We start from the raw sequence: 22660 nt of genomic DNA, 5'->3' as shown, positions 1-22660 counted from the left end.
AGCAGGCCAAGCAGCATCTCAGGAGCACAAAAGCTGACGTTTCGGGCCTAGACCTTTCATCAGCCTCTCTGATGAAGCGCCTAGGCCCGAAACGTCAGCTTTTGTGCTCCTGAGATGCTGCTTGTCCTGCTGTGTTCATCCAGCCTCACACTTTGTTATCACAGCCTGGATGGTTATTGGCTGAACCTAACACTTTTGCTGCTGCGTTGACATTTCTAACTCCACAGAGATACACGTTGGTGGAGGGGGTGGGCACAGAGCAGATGAATGGAGAGAAGTGTCAGCTGATGCACTTTGTCAGCAGAAGACATTATAACAGGGTGCAATGCTTAAGGGGGTGCAGGAACAGATGAAGCTGGGCTTACATGTGCACAGATCACTGAAGGGGATGGTCAGGTGGAGAGAGCATGTCTACAGTGTTGTCGGCTTTATTCAAAGGGCCACAGGTGATGCTGGGTTTGTACAGGGCACTTGTTAGCCCTCAGCTGGAGCACTGTGTACGGCTATGGGCCCCACATTATCGGAAAGATGTGAACACGTTGGAGACAGTGGAGAAGTAATTTGGGACTGTTTGTTTCAGAGAGAAAGTGGGTGAGAGGAAATTTCATTGGTTTTCAAAATCATGAGAGGGCCGGACAGAGTTGATAGAATCATAGAATGCCTTCAGTGTGAAAACAGCCCATTGGGTTTGTACTGACCCTCCAAACAGCATCTCCTCACCCTATCCCCTGGCTAACCCACACACCCCTGAACACTACGGGCAATTTAGCACGGCCAATCCACCCGAGCCTGAACATCTTTGGACTGTAGGAGGAAACCGGAGCACCCGGAGGAAACCCACGCAGACACGGGGAGAATGTGCAAACTCCGCACAGTCACCTGAGGGTGAGATCGAACCCGGGTCCCTGGCGTCGGGAGGCAGCAGAGCTAACCACTGAGCCACCCATAGGAAGCAACTGGGCCTGTTTGTAAAAAGGACCAAGAACAAGAGGGCAGTGATTTCAAACAATCTGCAAATGAAGTGAGGGCAATGCGAGGAAAAACATTTTCACTCAGCAAGCAGTTGGGGGATGGGAATGCACTGCCTGGATATGTGGTGAAGGCCGGTTTAGTTGAGGCATACAGGACAGTCATTGGAAAGATGCTTAGATAAAAATAACATACAAGGAAGGGTTTGAGAAAAAGGCAATTGGCAGGAAGTAATAATCCTCGTCACAGCACTGAATGGCTTCCTTCTGCACAATAAGACTTTCTGTGATTCTGTGAAGTTCAGTTCTCCATTCGGAACCCTGGTCAGCATGGACGAATTGGACAGAAGGACGAATATACTGGTTATTCCGGGATTGACTGTAACTTTGGGATACCGGGAGACTATTGTGATTGAGATTCTAACAGATTACTCAAAGTTTGTGCCTGCCGGTTTCACCCTTTGACTCTGTCTAGCTCTAATAGCCTTTTCTGTAATATGGATTCTCAACTCCAAGTGCCATTTAATCAAGGGCCCGTGCAATTTAATATCACTCCTATTCCATTGCTAGCCCTCTGGAGATGAATGTCTGTGCTGGCTTGGTTTTTCTGTAGCACTGTTAGCCTGGCACAGCACCCTGGGAAATATCAGCTGTACCAGCCCATATGTACCACGGGGGAAAGATATTCTCAATTATAAAAGCAGAAATGGCTGTTAATGATCTAATTCAAACCATAGCTCTTAAACCAGACCCTTCTATATCCACTAGCCATACAGGGACCGGATTATGACTGAATTTATCACAATTTCATGAATTATTTGACAAAGCAAAAGGAGCTGGTGATAAGGGTATGGTTGTCGGAGTAATGTATTTGGTGCCCAAAAGGTGTTTGATAAGGTACTACAGCATAGCTTCATGACTAAGGTCAGAACATAAAACATTGCATCCACTTACAGGGGACACCAGAACTCAGAGTCAGAAATATAAGATCCTAACTAATACACAGAGTAAACCCTCTCTCCTCTTTTGAAGCAAAAGTAAAACGCCTTCTATTCTTTTAAACTGAATGTAAAACTCTCTCTCCACTGACCCCAATTAACCCCAGGGCGGCACGGTGGCTCAGTGGTCAGCACTGCAACCTCACAGCACCAGGGACCTGGGTTCGATTCCACTCTCGGGCGACTGTCTGTGTGGAGTTTGCACATTCTCCCTGTGTCTGCGTGGGTTTCCTCCCACAGTCCAAAGATGTGCAGGCTAGGTGGATCAGCCGTGCTAAATTGCCCATAGTGTTCAGGGGTGTGTGGGTTATAGGGGGATGGCTCTGGGTGGAATGCTTCAAGGGTCGGTGTGGACTTGTTGGACCGAAGGGCCTGTTTCCACACTGTAGGGAATCTAATCTAATCCAATTGCATCTTTAGCCCAGAAAGTGTAGCTCACTGCCACAGGAAGTGCTTGAGGTAAATACTACAGACTTGTATACAAGGTGAAACCAGAAAGGCAGGCACGAGTATGAGCAGTATAGAAGGATATGCTGCTGTTCGGAGGCTTGTCTATACCATAGATGGGCCAAACGGCTTGCTTTCCAGCTGTAAGTCCATCATAACATCATGTACTTCCACAAGACTGTGGTGTATATATCATACTGGTTATTCCGGGATTGACTGTAACTTTGGGATACCGGGAGACTATTGTGATTGAGATTCTAACAGATTACTCAAAGTTTGTGCCTGACCACATTTAATATGTTACATATTACTCATTCAGAAGGTCAGGAGGAATGGGATACAGGGGAACTTAGCTGCTTGGATACAGAATTGGCTGGCCAACAGAAGACAGCGAGTGGTAGTAGAAGGAAAATATTCTGCCTGGAAGTCAGTGGTGAGTGGGGTTCCACAGGGCTCTGTCCTTGGGCCTCTACTGTTTGTAATTTTTACTAATGACTTGGATGAGGGGATTGAAGGATGGGTCAGCAAGTTTGCAGATGACACAAAGGTCGGAGGTGTCGTTGACAGTATAGAGGGCTGTTGTAGGCTGCAGTGGGACATTGACAGGATGCAGAGATGGGCTGAGGGGTGGCAGATGGAGTTCAACCTGGATAAATGCGAGGTGATGCATTTTGGAAGGTCGAATTTGAAAGCTGAGTACAGGATTAAGGATAGGATTCTTGGCAGTGTGGAGGAACAGAGGGATCTCGGTGTGCAGATCCATAGATCCCTTAAAATGGCCACCCAAGTAGACAGGGTTGTTAAGAAAGCATATGGTGTTTTGGCTTTCATTAACAGGGGGATTGAGTTTAAGAGTCGTGAGATCTTGTTGCAGCTCTATAAAACTTTGGTCAGACCGCACTTGGAATACTGCGTCCAGTTCTGGTCGCCCTATTATAGGAAAGATGTGGATGCTTTGGAGAGGGTTCAGAGGAGGTTTACCAGGATGCTGCCTGGACTGGAGGGCTTATCTTATGAAGAGAGGTTGACTGAGCTCAGACTCTTTTCATTGGAGAAGAAGAGGAGGAGAGGGGACCTAATTGAGGTATACAAGATAATGAGAGGCATAGATAGAGTTGATAGCCAGAGACTATTTCCCAGGGCAGAAATGGCTAGCACGAGAGGTCATAGTTTTAAGCTGGTTGGTGGAAAGTATAGAGGGGATGTCAGAGGCGGGTTCTTCACACAGAGAGTTGTGAGAGCAAGGAATGCGTTGCCAGCAGCAGTTGTGGAAGCAAGGTCATTGGGGTCATTTAAGAGACTGCTGGACATGCATATGGTCACAGAAATTTGAGGGTGCATACATGATGCCGATCAATGGTCGGCACAACATTGTGGGCTGAAGGGCCTGTTCTGTGCTGTACTGTTCTATGTTCTATGTTCTAAAAGGCTAAATGTATAATGCAGTAAAAAAAGACACGATATATATTCTAACAGCTGTCAGGTTCTGTTTAAGGTAATATATGTGATCATTAAGCTGGAGCAGGATTTGAGATTTGCCTGAAACTTTCATGAATGACACCTTAATGTGCTGATAAATCCCTCAGAGTAACAGCAACACAAGCCAATGGACAGAAAACTGGGTTGATACAAGGTTGAAGATAGCAATGAAATTGGACACATTCCAAATCTCCTTTACACCCTCAGGTTAAACCATCACCAGTCTGCTGTCTCTCTCTCCCTCCCTCTCTCCTTTTCCTCCCTCTGCTTCTCTCTTTCTCTCTCTCTCTCTCCTTCCCTCCACCTCTCTCCCTTCCTTTGTCTCTCTCTCTCCCTCCCTCCCTTAGTTTCTCTCTTTCCTTCCCTCCCTGTCTCTCTCTCTCCTGCACACCCCTCTCCCTCTCTGTCTCTCTCCCTACTGCCTCTCTTCTTCCCTCTCTCCTGTCTCTCGCCTTCCCCTCTCTCGCTCTCCCCCAGCCCTCCACCCCCTGTCTGTCCCCTGTCCTGGCTCTCTCCCTCTCTCCCAGTGAGCAGCCCTATGGTCTGATAAGTGTATGACCCTTCATGCTATCCCAGCTGTTGTATAGCCTGAGGGATACCAGACCCATCCTGTCAGCTCAGCACCATCCAGGCTCAGAGGGAAGAGACCGTGTAGGTCGCAGGTTCGAGCACACCGGCCGCGAAGGGGCCTGGCATTGTGCCTGAGCAGCGAGGTACATTTCATTGAAGTGTTGTTAAACTTCACCCTTTAATGCCTAGCTCACAGTGAGGGGAGGGCACACAACTGCTGGCATTTCATAACACAGTCTGGTCACCCGTGCCCATCCCTAACTGAGCTCCCTGCTCCTCCTGTTCCTCCCTCTCATTCTGACACACACATGCACACACACACAGTCCTTCTCTCTCTCACACACACACACAAACTTACACAAAATCCTCACACACATACACATGCACACCCACACAGTCCTTCTCACACACAAACTTACACAAAATCCTCACACACATACACATGCACACCCACACAGTCCTTCTCACACACAAACTTACACGAAATCCTCACACACATACACATGCACACCCACACAGTCCTCTCACACACACACTTACACAAAATCCTCACACGCACACATGCACACCCACGTGCACACAACCCTTCTCACACACGCACACTCACGTACACAACCCTTCTCTCACACACAGATGCACACCCACGTGCACACAACCCTTCTCTCACACTCACACACACACACACACACTCACATACACAACCCTTCTCACACACACACACACACACACTCACGTACACAACCCTTCTCTCACACACACATGCACACCCACGTACACACAACCCTTCTCACGCTCACACATACACACAATCCTTCTTTCACACATAATGACACATATACACACGATCACAGACAAAATCACACACAGTGCCTCCCACATGAGCACGTGCACACACACACAGTCACACAAACACTCAATTTCACTTGCTGTACCTCACTCACACAAACACACACTCAAACTCAAACTCACTAAAATCAAACAGAGGACTGCGGGTGCTGGAGATCTGAAACAAACAGAATTGGACGGGATGGGGAGAAACAGAGTTAATGTTTTGAGTCCAGAGTTCAGAAGAAGGGTCACTGGACATGAAACATTAACCCTGTTTCTCTCTCCTCCCCCCCGCCCAGGTGCTGCTAGACCTGCTGAGTTTCTCCTGCAATTTCTGTGCTTGACGTACACTCATTCTCACACAAATACACGCACACGGGCACACACACTCAAATACATATGTACACTCCCTCACACACTCATACTCACACTCTAATTCACAAACACATACTCTCCCACTGACTCAGACACACACAGACTTATTCACACATTCGCTCACAAGCGCACATGCACTATTGCTCATCCTCATTCACACACTTACAGACCAACACAATCTTACTCAGTATCTCACACCATCACACACAAATACACTCACCATCATGTACACACACAAACTCTCTATCGCTCACATACATGCACTCTACCCTTAGACACATACTGATAAATCCTAACACGCACACTCACACACACACTCACACACACGCACACACATGCACACACACACAGAGTCTTAACACAGACACACAAACACACACACACACATACAGAGTCTTAACACAGACACACAGTCTAACATACACTTTACAGAGTCTAACATTCACATACACACACACACACACAGTCTACCACTCACTGACAGACACACTCTCAGCCTCAAACTAATTGACTGATCCTGACACACTCACTGACACTGTCAAACACACTGACAGATCCTTGACACACTGACAGATCCCTCACACACTGACTGACCCTGCCACGCTGACAGATCCCTGTCACACTGACAGATCGCTCAAACACTCAATGACCCTGACACACTGACAGATCCCTGTCACACTCACTGACCCCGACACACTGACAGATCCCCGACACAATCACTGACCATAACACATCTCTGAATTACTGACAGATCCCTGATACACTAATAGATCCTTCTCACACTGACAGTTCCCTCACACCCTCACTGGCCTGGTCACTGACAGATCCCTGTCACACTCACTGACACTGACAGATCCCTGACACACTGACAGATCCCTCACTCACTGACAGATCCCTCACACAATCACTGACCTTAACACACTGACTGATCCCTCACACACTGACAGATCCTTGACAGACACACTGACAGATCCCTCACAGACACACTGACCCTGACACACTGACGGATCCCTGTCAGACTGACAGATCCCTCACACACTCACTACCCTGTCACACTGACAGATCCCTGTCACACTGACAGATCCCTCACACACTGACAGATCCCTGTCACACTGACAGATCCCTGTCACACTGACAGATCCCTGTCACACTCCTGGCCCTGACACACTGACAGATCCCTGACACAATCACTGACCATAACACATCTCTGAATTACTGACACATCCCTGACACACTAATAGATGCTTGTCACACTGACAGTTCCCTCACTGACCCTGACACACTGACAGATCCCTGTCACACTCACTGACACTGACACACTGACAGATCCCTGTCACACTCACTGGCCCTGACACACTGACAGATCCCTGACACGCTCACTGACCCTGACACATTGACAGATCCCTGACATGCTCACTGACCCTGACACACTGACAGATTCCTCACACACTGACAGATCCCTCTCACAATCACTGACCTTAACACAGTGACAGATCCTTGACACACTGACAGATCCCTCACAGACACACTGACCCTGACACGCTGACAGATCCCTGTCACACTGACAGATCCCTCACACCCTCACTGACCCCGACACACTTACAGATCCCTCACACACTAACTGACCCTTGTCACACTGACAGATCCCTCACACACTCACTACCCTGTCACACTGACAGATCCCTATCACACTGACAGATCCCTCACACACTCATTGACCCTCACACACTGACAAATCCCTCACACACTCACTGACCCTGACACACTGACAGATCCCTCACACACTGACAGATCCCTGTCACACTCACTGGCCCTGACACACTGACAGATCCCTGTCACACCCACTGGTCCTGACACACTGACAGATCCCTGGCACAATCACTGACCATAACACATCTCTGAATTACTGACACATCCCTGACACACTAATAGATGCTTGTCACACTGACAGTTCCCTCACACCCTCACTGGCCCTGTCACACTGACAGTTCCCTCACACCCTCACTGGCCCTGTCACACTGACAGATCCCTGGCACACTCACTGACACACTGACAGATCCCTGACACGCTCACTGACCCTGACACACTGACAGATCCCTGACATGCTCACTGACCCTGACACACTGACAGATCCCTCATACACTGACAGATCCCTCACACAATCACTGACCCTAACACACTGACAGATCCCTCACAGACACACTGACCCTGACACGCTGACAGATCCCTGTCACACTGACAGATCCCTCACACCCACAGAACCCTCACACATTAACTGACCCTTACAGTGACGGATCCTTGTCACACTGACAGATCCCTCACACACTCACTACCCTGTCACACTGACAGATCCCTCACACACTCATTGACCCTCACACACTGACAGATCCCTCACACACTCATTGACCCTCACACACTGACAAATCCCTCACTCACTGACAGATCCCTGACACACCCACTGACCCTGACACACTGACAGATACAGGTAGGTGCCTGGCCATGCCCAGATCCGCTTGTGCCAGCTCTTGCCCACACACACACACACACACACACACACACACAGAGGGGTGCCTCTCACATACTCACATGCCCAGCTCCCCGTACGTGTTGTAAAACTCCATGTAATTACAGGCTTGGATCCAGCCGACCACCCAGGTCTCGGCCCGGAGGATGGGCGGCACGCAGACCCGGGCGGTCGCTCGGAAATACGGGGTCCGGTACCGGAGCACAATGTCCGAGCTCTCGTCAATGACCGTGGGGGTGTCGTCGATGGTGGCGGAGAGTTCCTTGAGGCAGATGGATTCACGGCAGACCCGGGGTTTACAGACCAGGCTGTTAATACAGCCCATAGCAGCAGCAAACTGGGGCAGATAGAGCCAGAGAAATATCAGCAACATGCAGCTTCCAGGGCGGAACATTGAGGAGCTGAGCTCAGCCTAGCTCACTCATCCCCTCTCTCTGCCTGTGCCTGTCATTGTGTGTCTGTGACTGTGTCTCTATCTGTCACTGTGTGTGTGTCTCTGTGTGTTTGTGACTGTCTCTGTCTCTATCTGTCAGTGTGTGTGTGTCTCTCTGTGTGTGTGTCTCTGTGTGTGTGTCTGTGTGTGTGTGTCTCTGTGTGTGTGTCTCTGTCTCTGTCAGTGTGTGTGTGTGTGTCTCTGTGTGTGTGTGTGTGTGTCTGTGTGTGTGTGAACAACGACCCCCCACCCCCGGACTTCTGCTAACTGCAGCCCAGAGCAAAGGGGCCGGAAGTTGGACAGGAGGGAACTCCCACCTTGAGAATGAATGGGAGACGCTCCCTGCTACTGAGGATTGAATCAATGAGCCCTGCTCTCTGAAGCTGCCTTCCTGGAGCCACGTCTGCCCCGAGCATGGTCCCGGGCCATGTCCCAGGGGAAGTACTGGGGCGGGGGGAGAACGCAAGGATTAAAAAAAAAGTAAAATAAAACAGCTGGGAGTGAGGAGGGAGAGAAATGGCAGGAGAATTCTCTCTGGTCAGTGTGAGGAGCAGCTTGCAGGATGTCCCCTCTCCCTCTGTCCCTCTCTCTCTCTCTCTCTGTGAGCTCCCTCTGCGGCTGCCGGCTGCGGCTGCTATAGTCATGAGCACAGCCAGCTCGACACTGACGTTCACAATCCTTCACATTATTAGCCCGTTAACAGCACACAGTGTTGCGCACACACACACAAACATAAAAGTCCCTGAGCTCCAACCGAGCTGAGGACAGTTTCCAATGCAGCCCACTTCATTGCAGATACATCAATGTCCAGCCCCGTCCCCTTCCTGCTTTCCACAACTCTCTCTTTCTCCCTCCGGGACTGTCCCTGTCACTCTCTCCCCCTCTTTGGAGGGGCTTAGACACTGAACCTCTGCCCTATCACTGCATAGAGCTGCTCATCGCCATTTCCGGGTGTTTGTCATCTTCGGGTGTTGTGGGGGATGTAGTTTTGATTAGCTTCCCGGGTCCTGCTCATCCCTAGTCTCTGTCACCAGCTCCCCCTCCTCCTCAGCGCCAGACCATTGACCATTGGCAGGTACATTTCTCGGCAGGTTGCTTCTCCACTTTCTTATTTCAATTGCTCTCTGAACTGCACCAGCTCATTCCCCACCCAGTCCCCAGGAATACCACCACTGCCCCCCTGTCCGTTAGTATCCACTCTCCCCAGGGACCTCCTGTACATACAGTCTCTCCCCAGGGACCCCTGTTGATATGAACATGTAAATACATACACTCCCCAGAAACCCCCTGTAAATACAGAAACTTCCCAGGGTCCTCCTGTATATACAGACACTCCCCGGGACTCCCTATAAATACAGAAACTCCCCAGGAACCTCCTGTACATACCGATACTCCCCAGGAACCTCCTGTACATACCGATACTCCCCAGGAACCTCCTGTATATACAGACACTTCCCCGGGACTCCCTGTAAATGCAGATACTCCGGGAGATCCCCTGTAAAGACCCTCTGTTAATACAGATATTCCCCAGGGACCCCATGTCAATACAGATACTCCCCAAGGACTCCCTGTAAGGACCCCATGTCAATACAGATATTCCCCAGGGACCCTCCTTTGATCTGAACACTCTCTTTAAATACTTATACACTTCTTGAGAGATTTCTGTTATTATCGACACTCGGCAGGGACCCACTGCATAACATTGATAAATGTCCTTTGCAACTATTTAGCAAAACCAGCAATCATTGTAATGGGATTTTCTACCTTGGATCTGATTCAGCAAATGAGCTTGAAGGTGAGCGTGTTCATGATATGAAAAAGGTGAATACTTCCTTCTTGAGAAATGTGAGTCCAAATAGGGTACAGGGGTAAACTAATCCAGGAGTATTGATATATAAATCATTAGAAACAGTGACACATGTTCATGATGGTTGGGGAAATACGATGCTGCTTAATGTACTGGCTGACTGGAGTTACATAATTTCTGCCGTATGTGCCTTTGTGTGTAGCCCGTGGCATCCAATAAGCACATCTCATTTAGAACATGGTGCACCTGAAACTTGGTGGATTTTTCTGAGCTGTAAGAGAGTTAGCTACTGAAAGAAACAGCAAGGAAGGAATAAATAGAACGAGTCTGCAACTTCAGATTACTGGCTGTGTTAAAATGACTATGCATTTCAGAACCCTCTTCCCCTTCCCTATTTCTGATGAACAGTCTAGGCCCAAAGCGTCAGCTTTCCTGCTCCTATGATGCTGCTTGGCCTGCTGTGTCCATCCAGTTCTACACCTTGTTATGTCGGATTCTCCAGCATCTGCAGTTCCTATTATCTCTGATGCATTTCCCATTCCCTGCTGCTGTGGAAATGGAAGGAGATATGAGCTAGAGTTGCAATTTTCTCCATTTGCTGAAGAATGCACTAAATATGAATGAGTAACAGAATTTTATTTAGTAAAACCCAAACTATAAGATTTGCAATTGATGTATCCAACCTGGGGAAAGAAGCAGGGGTATTAGATCTCGCTGAGGAACAGAAAAGCAGCGCAGGAGAGATTTTGACAATTTTAAGAATACACTTTGAACCCCATCTTAACGTCACATATATGAACAATATTCAACAATCAGATTTGAAGAGGCGGTTATTGATCAGTACATGGCCACACTGATACATTTAGGCGAATCTTGTGAGCTTTGAGAACTGAATGATGATGTCATCGGAGATAGAATTGTCCTAGTGTAAAGGATCCTGCTGTGAGAGCACATCTGCTGAGAGAGGAGAAACCTTTTTCTCAAGAAAGTTAACATGCAGAAGCTCTGAGGTTAACAGTAATAGTCACAGAGTGGACATAGCTTTAACATTATGCTAAGAGATTACCCATATCAACCAAAAACAACATATTGGGGAAAAAAAAACGTTTCCAAAAATGTCAGCAGAAAATCGAGTCTAGAGGTCAGGATGTTATATAGTGGAGGACATTGCTTATAAGAAAGGAAAACATGTCCATAATTTTGTGGAATCCAACCGCAAGCCACTTCAAAACCCTTTCCTCAAACCAGCTTTATCTGCTCCAAAACATCTACAAAGAATGTTCCTGTATTTGCAGAGATTTCATCTGGATGTGAAATATGATCAAGGGAAGCAGATATGTATTGCCAACATGATGCTGAGTGCAGCCTCTCCTTATAAAGGAAATACGGGAGTCTAAGGCAGACTCTGACACATTCCAGATTCTGTGGGAAGCAACAGTTTTGACATGGTCTGGAAGTTATCAGCCCAGAGAAATGTTGAATCTGGAAGACAAAAATGTTGCTCTGATCAAGGAAACTCAGCAGCAGGATGCAATGCTGTAAGAACTACAGGAAGCAATGATGAAATGATGGTCTGAAAGTATCAAGGACACAGCTGTTGTTATAAGAGAGCGTGGGGCAAACAGACATGACAAGATCGCCAGAAATGGCATTCTGCACAAACAAAATAGAGCCTCCGTAAGGAAAAAGGCAGGAAAAGAAATGATCAAGCCTAAATAAAAACTGAAAGAACTGGGGATGCTGTAAATCAGGAACAAAAACAGAAGTTGCTGGAAAAGCTCAGCAGGTCTGGCAGCATCTGTGAAGGAGAAAAACAGAGTTAACGTTTCAGGTCTGATGACCCTTCCTCAGAACTAGTCACGCGACCTGAAGCGTTAACTCTGTTTTTGCCTTCACAGATGCTGCCAGATGATGAAGACTGTCCACCAAGAAATGAGTTTAATCTGAAGAAGATGAGAGAAGGTGCTTCATTAGTAAAAATGAGCAATGAGATTATTTACCACATCAGCCAGCGCAGTGTTTGTAATGGGTACTGAGCTCTGCAGGTTAGGGGGTGTTTAAGCTGCATGACATCCTGGACAGAGCCTGGAAGTAGATCTCTTCACTCTCACAGGGTGCCATGTCACCCTCGATGACTATCTGACCACTGGCAGTTGCACCAGATGACAGGAATGACTCCCAATGGGTTTGTAGCACACTTCAACAATGATCCTCAAACCATGGTCAAGAAATTGAGCTCTTCATTAAGGATTGTGAAATTCCAAACCATACTCTGTCTGATCATCACGCCGTCTTCACTCTATCCTCAGTCAAATGGAAAGGCTAAATTGGGAAAATTGTCTCAAAGATCTCAAAGAAATTGAACACATCCAGACCCACATTGTACGAGGAAATCCTAGAGTAGAGAACTGGGAAAGTAGTCCAGTCTGAAGACTAGTGTCACGTTACCCCCAAATGATTCTTCCAATAGCAAAAATAAACATGAAGTCAGAAGTAGCAACAGATGGTGTTACAACACCAAAATGAAACAACATCAAACCAAATTTCACATTCATAAAACTGCAGGAAGCACTGACGAAATGACGGCCTGGAAGTATCAACGACATAACTGTTGTTATAAGAGAGTGTGGGGCAAACAGACATGACAAGATAGGCAGAGATGGCATTCTGCACAAAAGAAGTAGAGTGTCCTTAAGGAATGAGGTGTCAGAGTACAAACATTCAACAGCTCTTAATGTGAGTCACCTCACCTTGCAACTGGGGACTTGCCTTGGACACTCGTCACCTCAATCACATGTGAATGGTCATAGATAATGTTACAGAAACAGATGTCTGTGCACATCGAGAGAAAGTACAGGCAGCTGATCAGGAGGATGTGATCTTACCAACTGCAGAGTACAGAACAACCATCAGTGACAGAGGTCCACCATTCCCTAGCAACGGAAGGGAATCAGCAACAACAGTTACCATGGCAGCAACACTTGCCACGGAACACCCTGCACAGCAGGAACGTTGCTACCCTAGGAATGAGCAGATACAAACTGTGCGCACACGTACCATTAGGAAGTCTGCGCCATTTAAAGCCTGTGTATGCAATTCATGTTCAGAGACTGATGAAAGTGGAACTGACTAAAGTGAATATTCTACTTTGTTAACAAATAATCATTTCCTGTTTAATCATGTCTGTTGGGATAGCTTGCAGAACTTTAGTGCTAATTTAGACAAATATATTTCATGAAAGGGGACATTTTTGGAAAGTGCAGTTTTATTCAGCATACTAGCTAGCTTGCTATAGTAATGTGCCCTCCACCTTTGTGAGCAAACAGCGGGAGCCAGTATCCTTTGATCACGAAACGCACGAGGCCATAATGAAAAGAAAAACAATAAAACTGGAATTCATTTCAGAAGGGTTAAAATTAAAAAGCAAAGTGATGTTAAACAATCTTGTTTAGACCACACTCAGAGAGCGAAAATCATTTCTGGTCTCCATTTTACAAGACAAAAACATTTGAGGCACTGGAGGAGATGCAAAAAGGATTGAGAAGGATAATCCCAGAATTGAGAGGTTATGGTAGTCAGGAAAGCGTGAACAGCTGGATATCTAATCTTAAGAGGGTGGCATGGTAGCCCAGTGTTTAGCACTGCTGCCTCACAGGACCCAGGCTTGAATTTTACCCTCATGCAATTATCTGTGTACAGTTTGCACATTCTCCCCATGTCTCTATGGGTACAGTACAAAGATGTGCAGGTTTGGGTGAATAGCCTGTGTCTATGCTGTAAATGCGAGGTTAGAGGGATAGGATGGGGTTTGGATCTGGGTGGAATGCTCTTTTCAGGGTTAGTGCAGACTTCGATGGGCCAAATGGCCTGCTTCCACACTGTAGGGTTTCTATGATCTGAGAAAGATAACCTGAAGGATGGGCCTTATAGAATTTCTTAGGTTTATGATGGGGTTCAGTAGAGTAAATAGACTGGAGATGTTCTCTATTGTGGGGAAGACCATAAGTCCATGAAGGTCACCAGTAAATGCAACAAGAAAATTCACATGAAGTGGCTTTACCCAGAGAGTGGTGAGAGTGTGGAACTAGCTCCCACAGGCAATAGTGTGGATAGAGTCAACAGGAAACTAAATAACGTATGAGGCAGGAAGGAATGGAGGGGCATATTCTTGTTGGATGAAGAAGAGTGGAGGGGTGAAGAGTACGTGGAACAGAAACACTAGCACAAACCAGTTGAGGTGAATGGCCTGTGTCTATGCTATAAATGCAATGTAAAACTAGGGGTGAGGCAGGATCAAACACACCGCTGGAAAATCAGGCTGGAGAAGTAGCACTAGGGAACAAAGGAAAGCTGTAGGAACTGCACTACCCTTCCCCCGACCAATCCCCACTACCCCCTACCTGCATCCAACCTATTACCATCCCCCCTACTATTCCCCAGCCCCACCCATCCTCCCTCCCACCCCCTTGACCTGACACAAACTGCCCATCTTCTCTCCCACCTACCCACTCGTGCCACCTCACTGACCAATCCCCACCACTGCCGACCTGCACTCACCTACCTTCCCCAGCCCCACCCCTTCTCTCTCTATTTACTTCTGAGCTCCCTTCCCCCTCCCCCATTTCTGAAGAAGGGTCCTGACCCGAAATGTCAGCTTTCCTGCTCCCCTGACACCGCCTGACCCGCTGTGTTCCTCCAGCTCCACACTGTCTTGTCTCTCACTCCAGCATCTGTCGTCCCTGCTGTCTCCGAGGAACTGCTTAGCTGGTTTGTATCAGTCTTCATGGTGGAAAACACCAGCAGCATACCAGAACTTCAGGAGAGTCAGGGGGCAGGGGCGAATGTCGTGGCCATGGCTAAGGAGAAGGTGTAAGGGAAGCTGAGAGGTCTGAAGGTGGATAATTCTCATGACCACAGCCTAGGGTTCTGAAGAAGATAGCTGAGGAGATTGTAGAGACATTACTGGTGTTCTGAGGAATCACTGGTGTGGAGGTGCTAGAACTGAATTGGGATAGACAAAACCAAAAGTCATTTACTCTCCATCTTCGGTCCGCCTCCCACTCTCTCCCTATTTATTCCAGTTCCCTCTCCCCATCCCCCTCTCTGATGAAGGGTCTAGGCCCGAAACGTCAGCTTTTGTGCTCCTGAGATGCTGCTTGGCCTGCTGTGTTCATCCAGCCTCACACTTTGTTATCTGGGATTCTCCAGCATCCACAGTTCCCATTATCTCTCCAGTTGATGAGATCTGTTTCCCACTGACCGCGAACATCGATTGTTGGCACATCCTTCGACGGACTTCCAACTTGAAAAGCAAAAGTACTTAAATCAAAACATGAGTCCTGCGAAAGGGACTTTAAGGCCTGACAATGAATTTGGGTTAATTTGTTGAAAAACAAGGCATTTCAATTCTGAGTGATTCGTGTTCATTTTGTTAACCGCTTCAACCATTTGAACCTGCAGGGAGTCCAAATCGAGTTTCTGTTCACTGGACAGGTATTCCTTTATATTTTGGTGACATTCTTGAGGAACTGTCTTCTCTGAGGTCAACATTTCTTTCCTGAGGCTTTCCAAGTCAGAACTCAGATCATCCACATGGGGCTGGGAGCAAGGTTACTCCATCACATTTAAATAAAGGCTTCCTCATCTGTTACTTCTTTCTCCTACGCCCTAGCTCATAGTAATTTGTACACCCACCCAAACACCCCAACCCATTGCCTAAAGTCTTGAGACTGTAAGACAGAGGAGCTTAGAAGTCTAAGAATTCTAACAGATTTGTCAGGGGTGGCCTCTCCATGACGAAGTTGTCCTGATTTGGCCTTGTTTTACCAGGCATTTCCAGGTACTCCGCAATCTCATCCCCAATAATCGACTCTAAAACCTTACCAACGGCCAAGGTGAGGCTAACTGGCCTGTAGTTTCCTGTCTTCTGCCTCCCTCCTTTCCTAAACCAGCGTGTTCCATCAGCCATTTTCCAGAGCTCTGGGGCCCTTCCTTCCTAGTCAGAAATCAAATGACACCAGGTTAGAATCTAACAGGTTTATTTGGAATCACAAATTTCTAGCAGCGCTCCGAAAGCTTGTGATTTCCAATATACCTGTTGGGCAATAACCTGGTGTTTTATGACAATAAAATGTGAGGCTGGATGAACACAGCAGGCCAAGCAGCATCTCAGGAGCACAAAAGCTGACGTTTCGGGCCTAGACCCTTCGGGTCAGCTTTTGAGCTCCTAAGATGCTGCTTGGCCTGCTGTGTTCATCCAGCTCCACACTTTGTTATCTCATCAACTGGAATATGGTCATTAGGATTTCCTCCATTATCTGTTCCATCCTTTTCAAAATTGCAAGGAATTGGCCAAGTTATTGATTTCCAAGATGAGCCCTATCTCCTCAAGAATTCAACTAATGGCACACATACACCAGCATGATCTTTCTGTAAATCAGAGTGCGTATTTAATGTCAAGGCAACTTTCTTCCAAATTAAGGAGAGGTAACGGTCCAGTGGTATTATCAGTAGACTATTAATCCTGAGATCCCAGTAATGATCTGGGGGCCTGAGTTAAAGTCCTGCCACAGCAGATGGTGCGCTTTGCATTCATTTCAGGAAAGAAATATGGAATTAAGAGTCTGATGATGATCATGAATCTGTGGTCATTTGTCAGGAATGGTCCATCAGGTTCACTAATGCCTTTTAAGGAAGGAGACTGCCATCCTTACCTGGTCTGGCCTACATGTGACTCCAGACCCACAGCAATGTGGTTGACTCTTAACTGCCCTCAGGGTAATTACTGCTGGCCTGGCCAGTGATGCCCTCATCCCGTGAATTAGTTGGAAATAAAACACAGCCATGGTACCTTATAATGTGGAGTTACTGGCAAAGCAAGTGTTTATTGCCCATCCAAAATTAGCCCTTAAACTGAGTAGCCATTTTAGACGGTAGTTAGGAGTTAATCCCATTGCTGAGGCTTTGGAATCAGACATGGGCCAGACCAGGTAAGGAAGGGGGAATTTTTCCTTATCTCCCCCTACACACTCCAGCCCCTCCCTTTGGGGTGGCATGGTGGCTCAGTGGTTAACACTGCAGCCTCACGGCGCCAGGGACCCAGGTTCGATTCCAGCCTCGGGTAACTGTCTGTGTGGAGTTTGCACGTTCTCCCCGTGTCTGCGTGGGTTTCCTGCGGGTGCTCCGGTTTCCTCCCACAGTCCAAAGATGTGCAGGCTAGGTGGATCGGCCATGCTAAATTGCCCATAGTGTTCAGGGGTGTGTGGATTATAGGGGCATGGGTCTGGGTGGGATGTTTCAAGGGGAGGTGTGGACTTGTTGGGCCGAAGGGCCTGTTTCCACACTGTAGGGAATCTAATCTAATCTAATCTAACCTAATCTAATCCCCGCTGAGGGCTGCAGACAAGGTCTGATCTGAAAGATGGTAATTCTGACAGTGCAGGGCCCCTGGTTCCAGGGAGTCAGCCTGGATTGCATTCCCTTGACTCTGGAGCAGGATTAGAACCCACGGCGTCCTGATTCAGAACCACTACCCACAGAGCCATTGCTCATTGCCCGCCTCAGAAATTCCACTGCTAGGGGCTGGGTGTCCGTGACTCCTTGAGAAGCTGATGAGACCAACCATAGCTCCCCATCTCCAACCACACATTGCCAGGAAATTCCGGGATGTGAAATTGGACCTTAGCCCTGAGATTGTCGGCATTTCTTTCTCTGGTTCCTTTTCTGTAATTTATCTTGCTGACAGGAGTTCTTGAAACAAGGCCAAATCCAGTCATCTTCCCAAAGTTTGGAATATTCCCTTCTTGTTTCTGGATGTGATGGATAGTTGGCTCCTTTATGTCAGCTTGCACATTCGCTCTTGCCATTATCCATCAGCAGCCTGGGTCTTAAACCTCTGGAATTCCCTTCCCTAAATCCTTCTCCTCACTTCCTTGACCATGCTTTTGACCACCTGTGCCAACATTTCCCAAAAAGCAGAGTCCTGCAGATGCTGGGAATCTGAGATTTAAAATAAAACAGAAAGAGCGGGGCAAGCGCGGCAGGCCTGGCAGAGCCCGTGGAGAGGGAGAAGCAGAGTCGGAGAGACAGCTTCGTGTCAGCATTCTTCGCATTAACCTCATCCCTGAAGTGAGTGAGTGGGACAGCAAAGTTGTGGGGAGACAGTGTTGGGGAAGCAAAGAAATGGAAACACATCTTCAGAGTATCTCCCAATGTGTCCAATTATATTTGCTACAATTGTTTGAAGGTCCTCGCAACATTTCACTATGTTACAGCCTCTGTATAAATACAAGCTCTCTTTCTTGTTGGTTTCATTCTGGCTCTATCAGGTCAGGATCTTTGGGCTGGTACCGGAGGATGTTCCAGCTATGTTGATAAACGGTGCCCAAAACTTGGTTCGCCTCGGAGGCCCTGCTGTGTCGACTGAGGCTGTCTGAGCAGGTGAGTTGACTCCAAACTGATGTGAGCGACTGAGCAGAGAGGCAACTGAACGCCTTCCAAAGTCATTTAGCGAGAACGGTGAGGCCATCACCCAGATCACAAGGAAATCCCTCGAGGGTTCTGTGACAAATTAAATTTGAACCAAATGAAAGATTGTAAAATTAGGTTGAATTCCCTGGGACAAGAGCTAGATATAAAATGTATAAACCTGGAATCCAGAGATAATAAGTTGGAAATTTTCTATGCTCAGCATTAAAGAGACTTGCTGCGTTTATTTTTAGTCCCATTTCTTACCATTAAAGAAATAGCAATTTATTAAAACGACAAAAAAAATTCACTCTCAGGTAACATGCCTGATAGTCATTGAGAAGGATAGAAACATAGAAAATAGGGACAGGAACTAGGCCATTCAGCACTTCGAGCCTGCTCCACCATTCATTATGACCATTAAGACAGAAGGAGATGGTGAATTACAGAATTATTATGGCGCAGAAGGAGGCCATTCGGCCCATTGCACCTGTGCCAGCTCTATCCCCTACTGTCAATCTCTTGCCTTCTCCCCATATCACTGCACACTATCTTTATCCCAATAATCATCCAATGCCCCTGCTGTATGCCTTAATTAAGCTTCATTTCCAGCCAGTGCAACCCAGAGCCTACCCTCTGTTCCTCGGTTTCTCACTTCCTTCTTTCACAGATCACTTAAAATCTATGCTCTTTCATTCTTGCTTTTTTTATATATGAGTAGGAACAGCTTGAGTGGGCTGCTGAGGAGATTCACCAGGTTTATTCAGGAATTGAGAGGGTTGGCTTATGGGGAGAGATTGAGCAGACTGGGACTGTGCACATTGGAATTTGGAAGGATGTCGGGGTAGGGGGTGGACCTTATAGAAACATATAAAATTGTGAAGGGAATCGATAAGATAGAAGCAGGGAGGATGTTTCCACTGGCAGGTGGATCTAGAGCGAGGGAGCACAGCCTCAAAATAAGAGGGAGCAGATTTAGTGCAGAGTCGAAGAGGAACCTCTTCACCCAAAGGGTTTCGAATCTGTGGAGTTCCCTGCCCAGTGAAGCAGTTGAAGCTTCCTCATTGAATGTTTTTAAGGAAATGGTCGATAGATTTTTGAGCAGTAAAGGAATTACGGGTTATGGTGAGAGGGAGGGTGAGTGGAGCTGAGTCCATGAAAAGATTAGCTATGATCTCATTGAATGGCGGAGCAGGTTCAATGGGCCTGATGGCCTACCCTGGCTCTGGTTCTTTTATAGAACCCCTACAGCTTGGAAACAGGCCCTTTGGCCCAACAAGTTCACACTGACCCTTGGAGAATCCCACCCAGACCCATCCCCCCGCAATCTACCTAAGCTACACATCCCTGAGCACTATGGGCAATTTAGTGTGGCCAATCCACCCTGACCTGCACATCTTTGGACTGTGGAAGAAACCCATGCAGACACAAGGAGAACGTACAAGCTCCCCACAAACAGTCACCTAAGGGTGGAATTGAACCCAGGTCCCTGGCACTGTGAGACAGCAGTGCTAACCACTGTGACACCGTGCCACCCCAATATAACAGATTGTATCTTTATCTGTACTGTCTAGCCCGCCCACGATTTTGAAAATCTCTATCAGATTTCCCCTCTGTCTTCTTCCCTCCATGGAGAACAGTCCCAACTTCTTCAATCTATTGCCATCGCTGGAGTGGATCTGGGAAACAGGGGCAGCAGGAAATTGGGGAGAAGGAGGAGGGGAGACATTTGTGTGGGACAATAAATAATGGAGTAATAATGTTGAAGAGAAGAAAGGTAGACAGATAGCGAAGAGGCACTGGGCTAGGATGAGCAGTGAATGGTCTCCGAGAACACAATTCCCGGTTGGCTCTAAGAGGAGCAATAGCATTGGAATGTTTGTCTGTGCCGGAAACATCACCCATGAAGGTATCCCACTTGGAACACGCTGAGTGGATCTGGGAACCACACCTTCAGAAGCATGGATTGGCTTTAGAGGGAGTATAGCGTAGGTTGACCAGACTAATACCTGGACTTCAGGATTTACTTTATGAGGAGAAATTGTACAAATTAGACCTGTTTTCTCCAAAATTTACAAGGTTAGGGGGTGATTAATTGAAGTCTTCAAGATATGAACAGGAAAGTACAGGGTAGATAAAGTTAAACTATTTCCACTGGTTGGGGATTCTAGAACTAAGGGCATAGCCTGAGAATGAGGGCCAGACCGTTCAGGAGAGAATGTTAGGAAGCACTTCGACACGTACACAGGGTGGGAGAGGTTTGGATGATCCAGTGGATGCTGGATCTGTCATTAATTTTAAATCAGTGATAGCTCCATTTTTGTGAAGCGAAGGTATGAGGGATATTGGCTACAAGCAGGCACGAGGAGTTCGGCCACAGATCAGCCATGATCTCATTGACTGGCAGAACAGGTTCGAGGGACTGAATGGCCTACTCATAAACGTATGTTCTTGTGTTCCTATAGAGGTGCGGTGGAGAGAAAGCTCTGTTTTCGCTGCTGATCCATGCAGAGGGCAGTTACTCCCTTTACCCTGCAGAGTAAAGGGAGAGAGACAAAACTCAGTAACCAGAAATCCATATGTTCAAACTGAAAGGTCCAGGACAGGGTAGGATGACGCAGTCAATATCTCCACCCACACTCTCATCTGACCACTCTATATATCTCTGTGCCCTCCTTTCTGCCTCATTCCTCAGCTAACCTCGTACACTCAGCAAACCAAGGTTCATTCTCCTCATCTGAGTTATTAACAGATATTATTGAAACTGAGGCCCTAATTCTGAGCCTGTGGTAGTCAGCTAGTTGCAGTCTACCAACCTGAGAGAGTTCCAATCCTTCCTAATTCTCTACCTTCTGTCCACAAGCCAGTCCTCAATCCATGTCAATGCATTAACCCACAGTCTCTAGCCCTAACTGTGTGTAGTAATCTCTTTGTGGAGCAATTTAATGAAGGCTTGTTGGAAAATCCAAACTCTTGGAGTAGACTGCTATCCCTTTATCCACCATACTTGTCATGTGCTCAAAAAACCCCTCAGAATTGTCAGACCCTGTTTCCCTTCCCGAACAGTGAAGTGCTTTGGGATGTTAAAGGTGTCACAGAATTGTAGCTGTGCTTGTGAAACCAGCATCCTGTTATAGCGGAAGATTTGTGAGTAAAATGTCCGTCAGAGACTGAAAGCTGGTGGACGGAGAATCAGTCATTAACCTTACATTGGGTGGTCAACATGGAGCAACCTGTCAGGGATGGGGAAACGTCACATGGTGCTCTTGAACAGATTGGCAAAGAGACCAATTCTGTCTAGGCTCCCACAAATTACTGTCTTCTTTAAAGACATTGGATGGAGAACAGCCCCATTTGTGAAAGGGGGACAGTAAACTAGACTTAGCCTGCAGATTGTACCAGGGAAGGGTTCTTTTTCATCCTCATTTAATTATTTAAACACAGGCTGCATTCTGAATGCTATCCACTTTGATACGTGATGCACAGGCAGATTAGATTCTCAATCGTCTGTAGTTTTAACCCTGGAAACTGGAAAAGTTGCATTTTCATAACCTAAAGGCGTCTCGACAGAGCCTGATATCAACAGTTCTGTTTGAAGTGCAGTCACAGATAGAAAGCAGCAACTAGTACGGCCAGTCCCCACAACAGGCATTGCGATGACGAATGCATCATCAGTGTAGAGACACGAGCATCTTTCCTGCATAGGAGGAAGCTGTTTGGCCCATCCAGTCTGTGCTAGCTCTCTGGATGGCCATCCATTCAGTC

The 22660-nt window shown here is 47.2% G+C and overlaps 1 protein-coding gene across 2 annotated transcripts in view; it reads right to left on the bottom strand.

Annotated features, from left to right (window-relative positions):
- LOC125465227 (protein FAM78A) overlaps positions 1–9511 on the bottom strand; it is a 35908-nt gene extending 26397 nt beyond the window's left edge. Inside the window, exons 1-2 of one of the 2 annotated variants that reach the window (XM_048558477.2) lie at positions 8940–9511; positions 8252–8526 (exon numbers count right to left, since the gene is read on the bottom strand). In XM_048558477.2, coding sequence (XP_048414434.1) covers positions 8252–8526; positions 8940–9266 — 602 coding nt within the window. In that variant the 5' untranslated portion in view covers positions 9267–9511. Of the gene's footprint in view, positions 1–2058; positions 2077–8251; positions 8527–8939 lie in introns of those variants that run through there. The other variant, XM_048558478.2, reaches the window with a different exon arrangement.
- Positions 9512–22660: the final 13149 nt, after the last annotated feature.

The sequence above is a fragment of the Stegostoma tigrinum genome, chromosome 29 (genome assembly GCF_030684315.1).
Source record: "Stegostoma tigrinum isolate sSteTig4 chromosome 29, sSteTig4.hap1, whole genome shotgun sequence".
NCBI classification, from domain to species: Eukaryota; Metazoa; Chordata; class Chondrichthyes; order Orectolobiformes; family Stegostomatidae; genus Stegostoma; species Stegostoma tigrinum.
The sequence above is the reverse complement of the archived record's forward strand: the minus strand, read 5'-3'. Positions and strand labels throughout refer to the sequence as shown.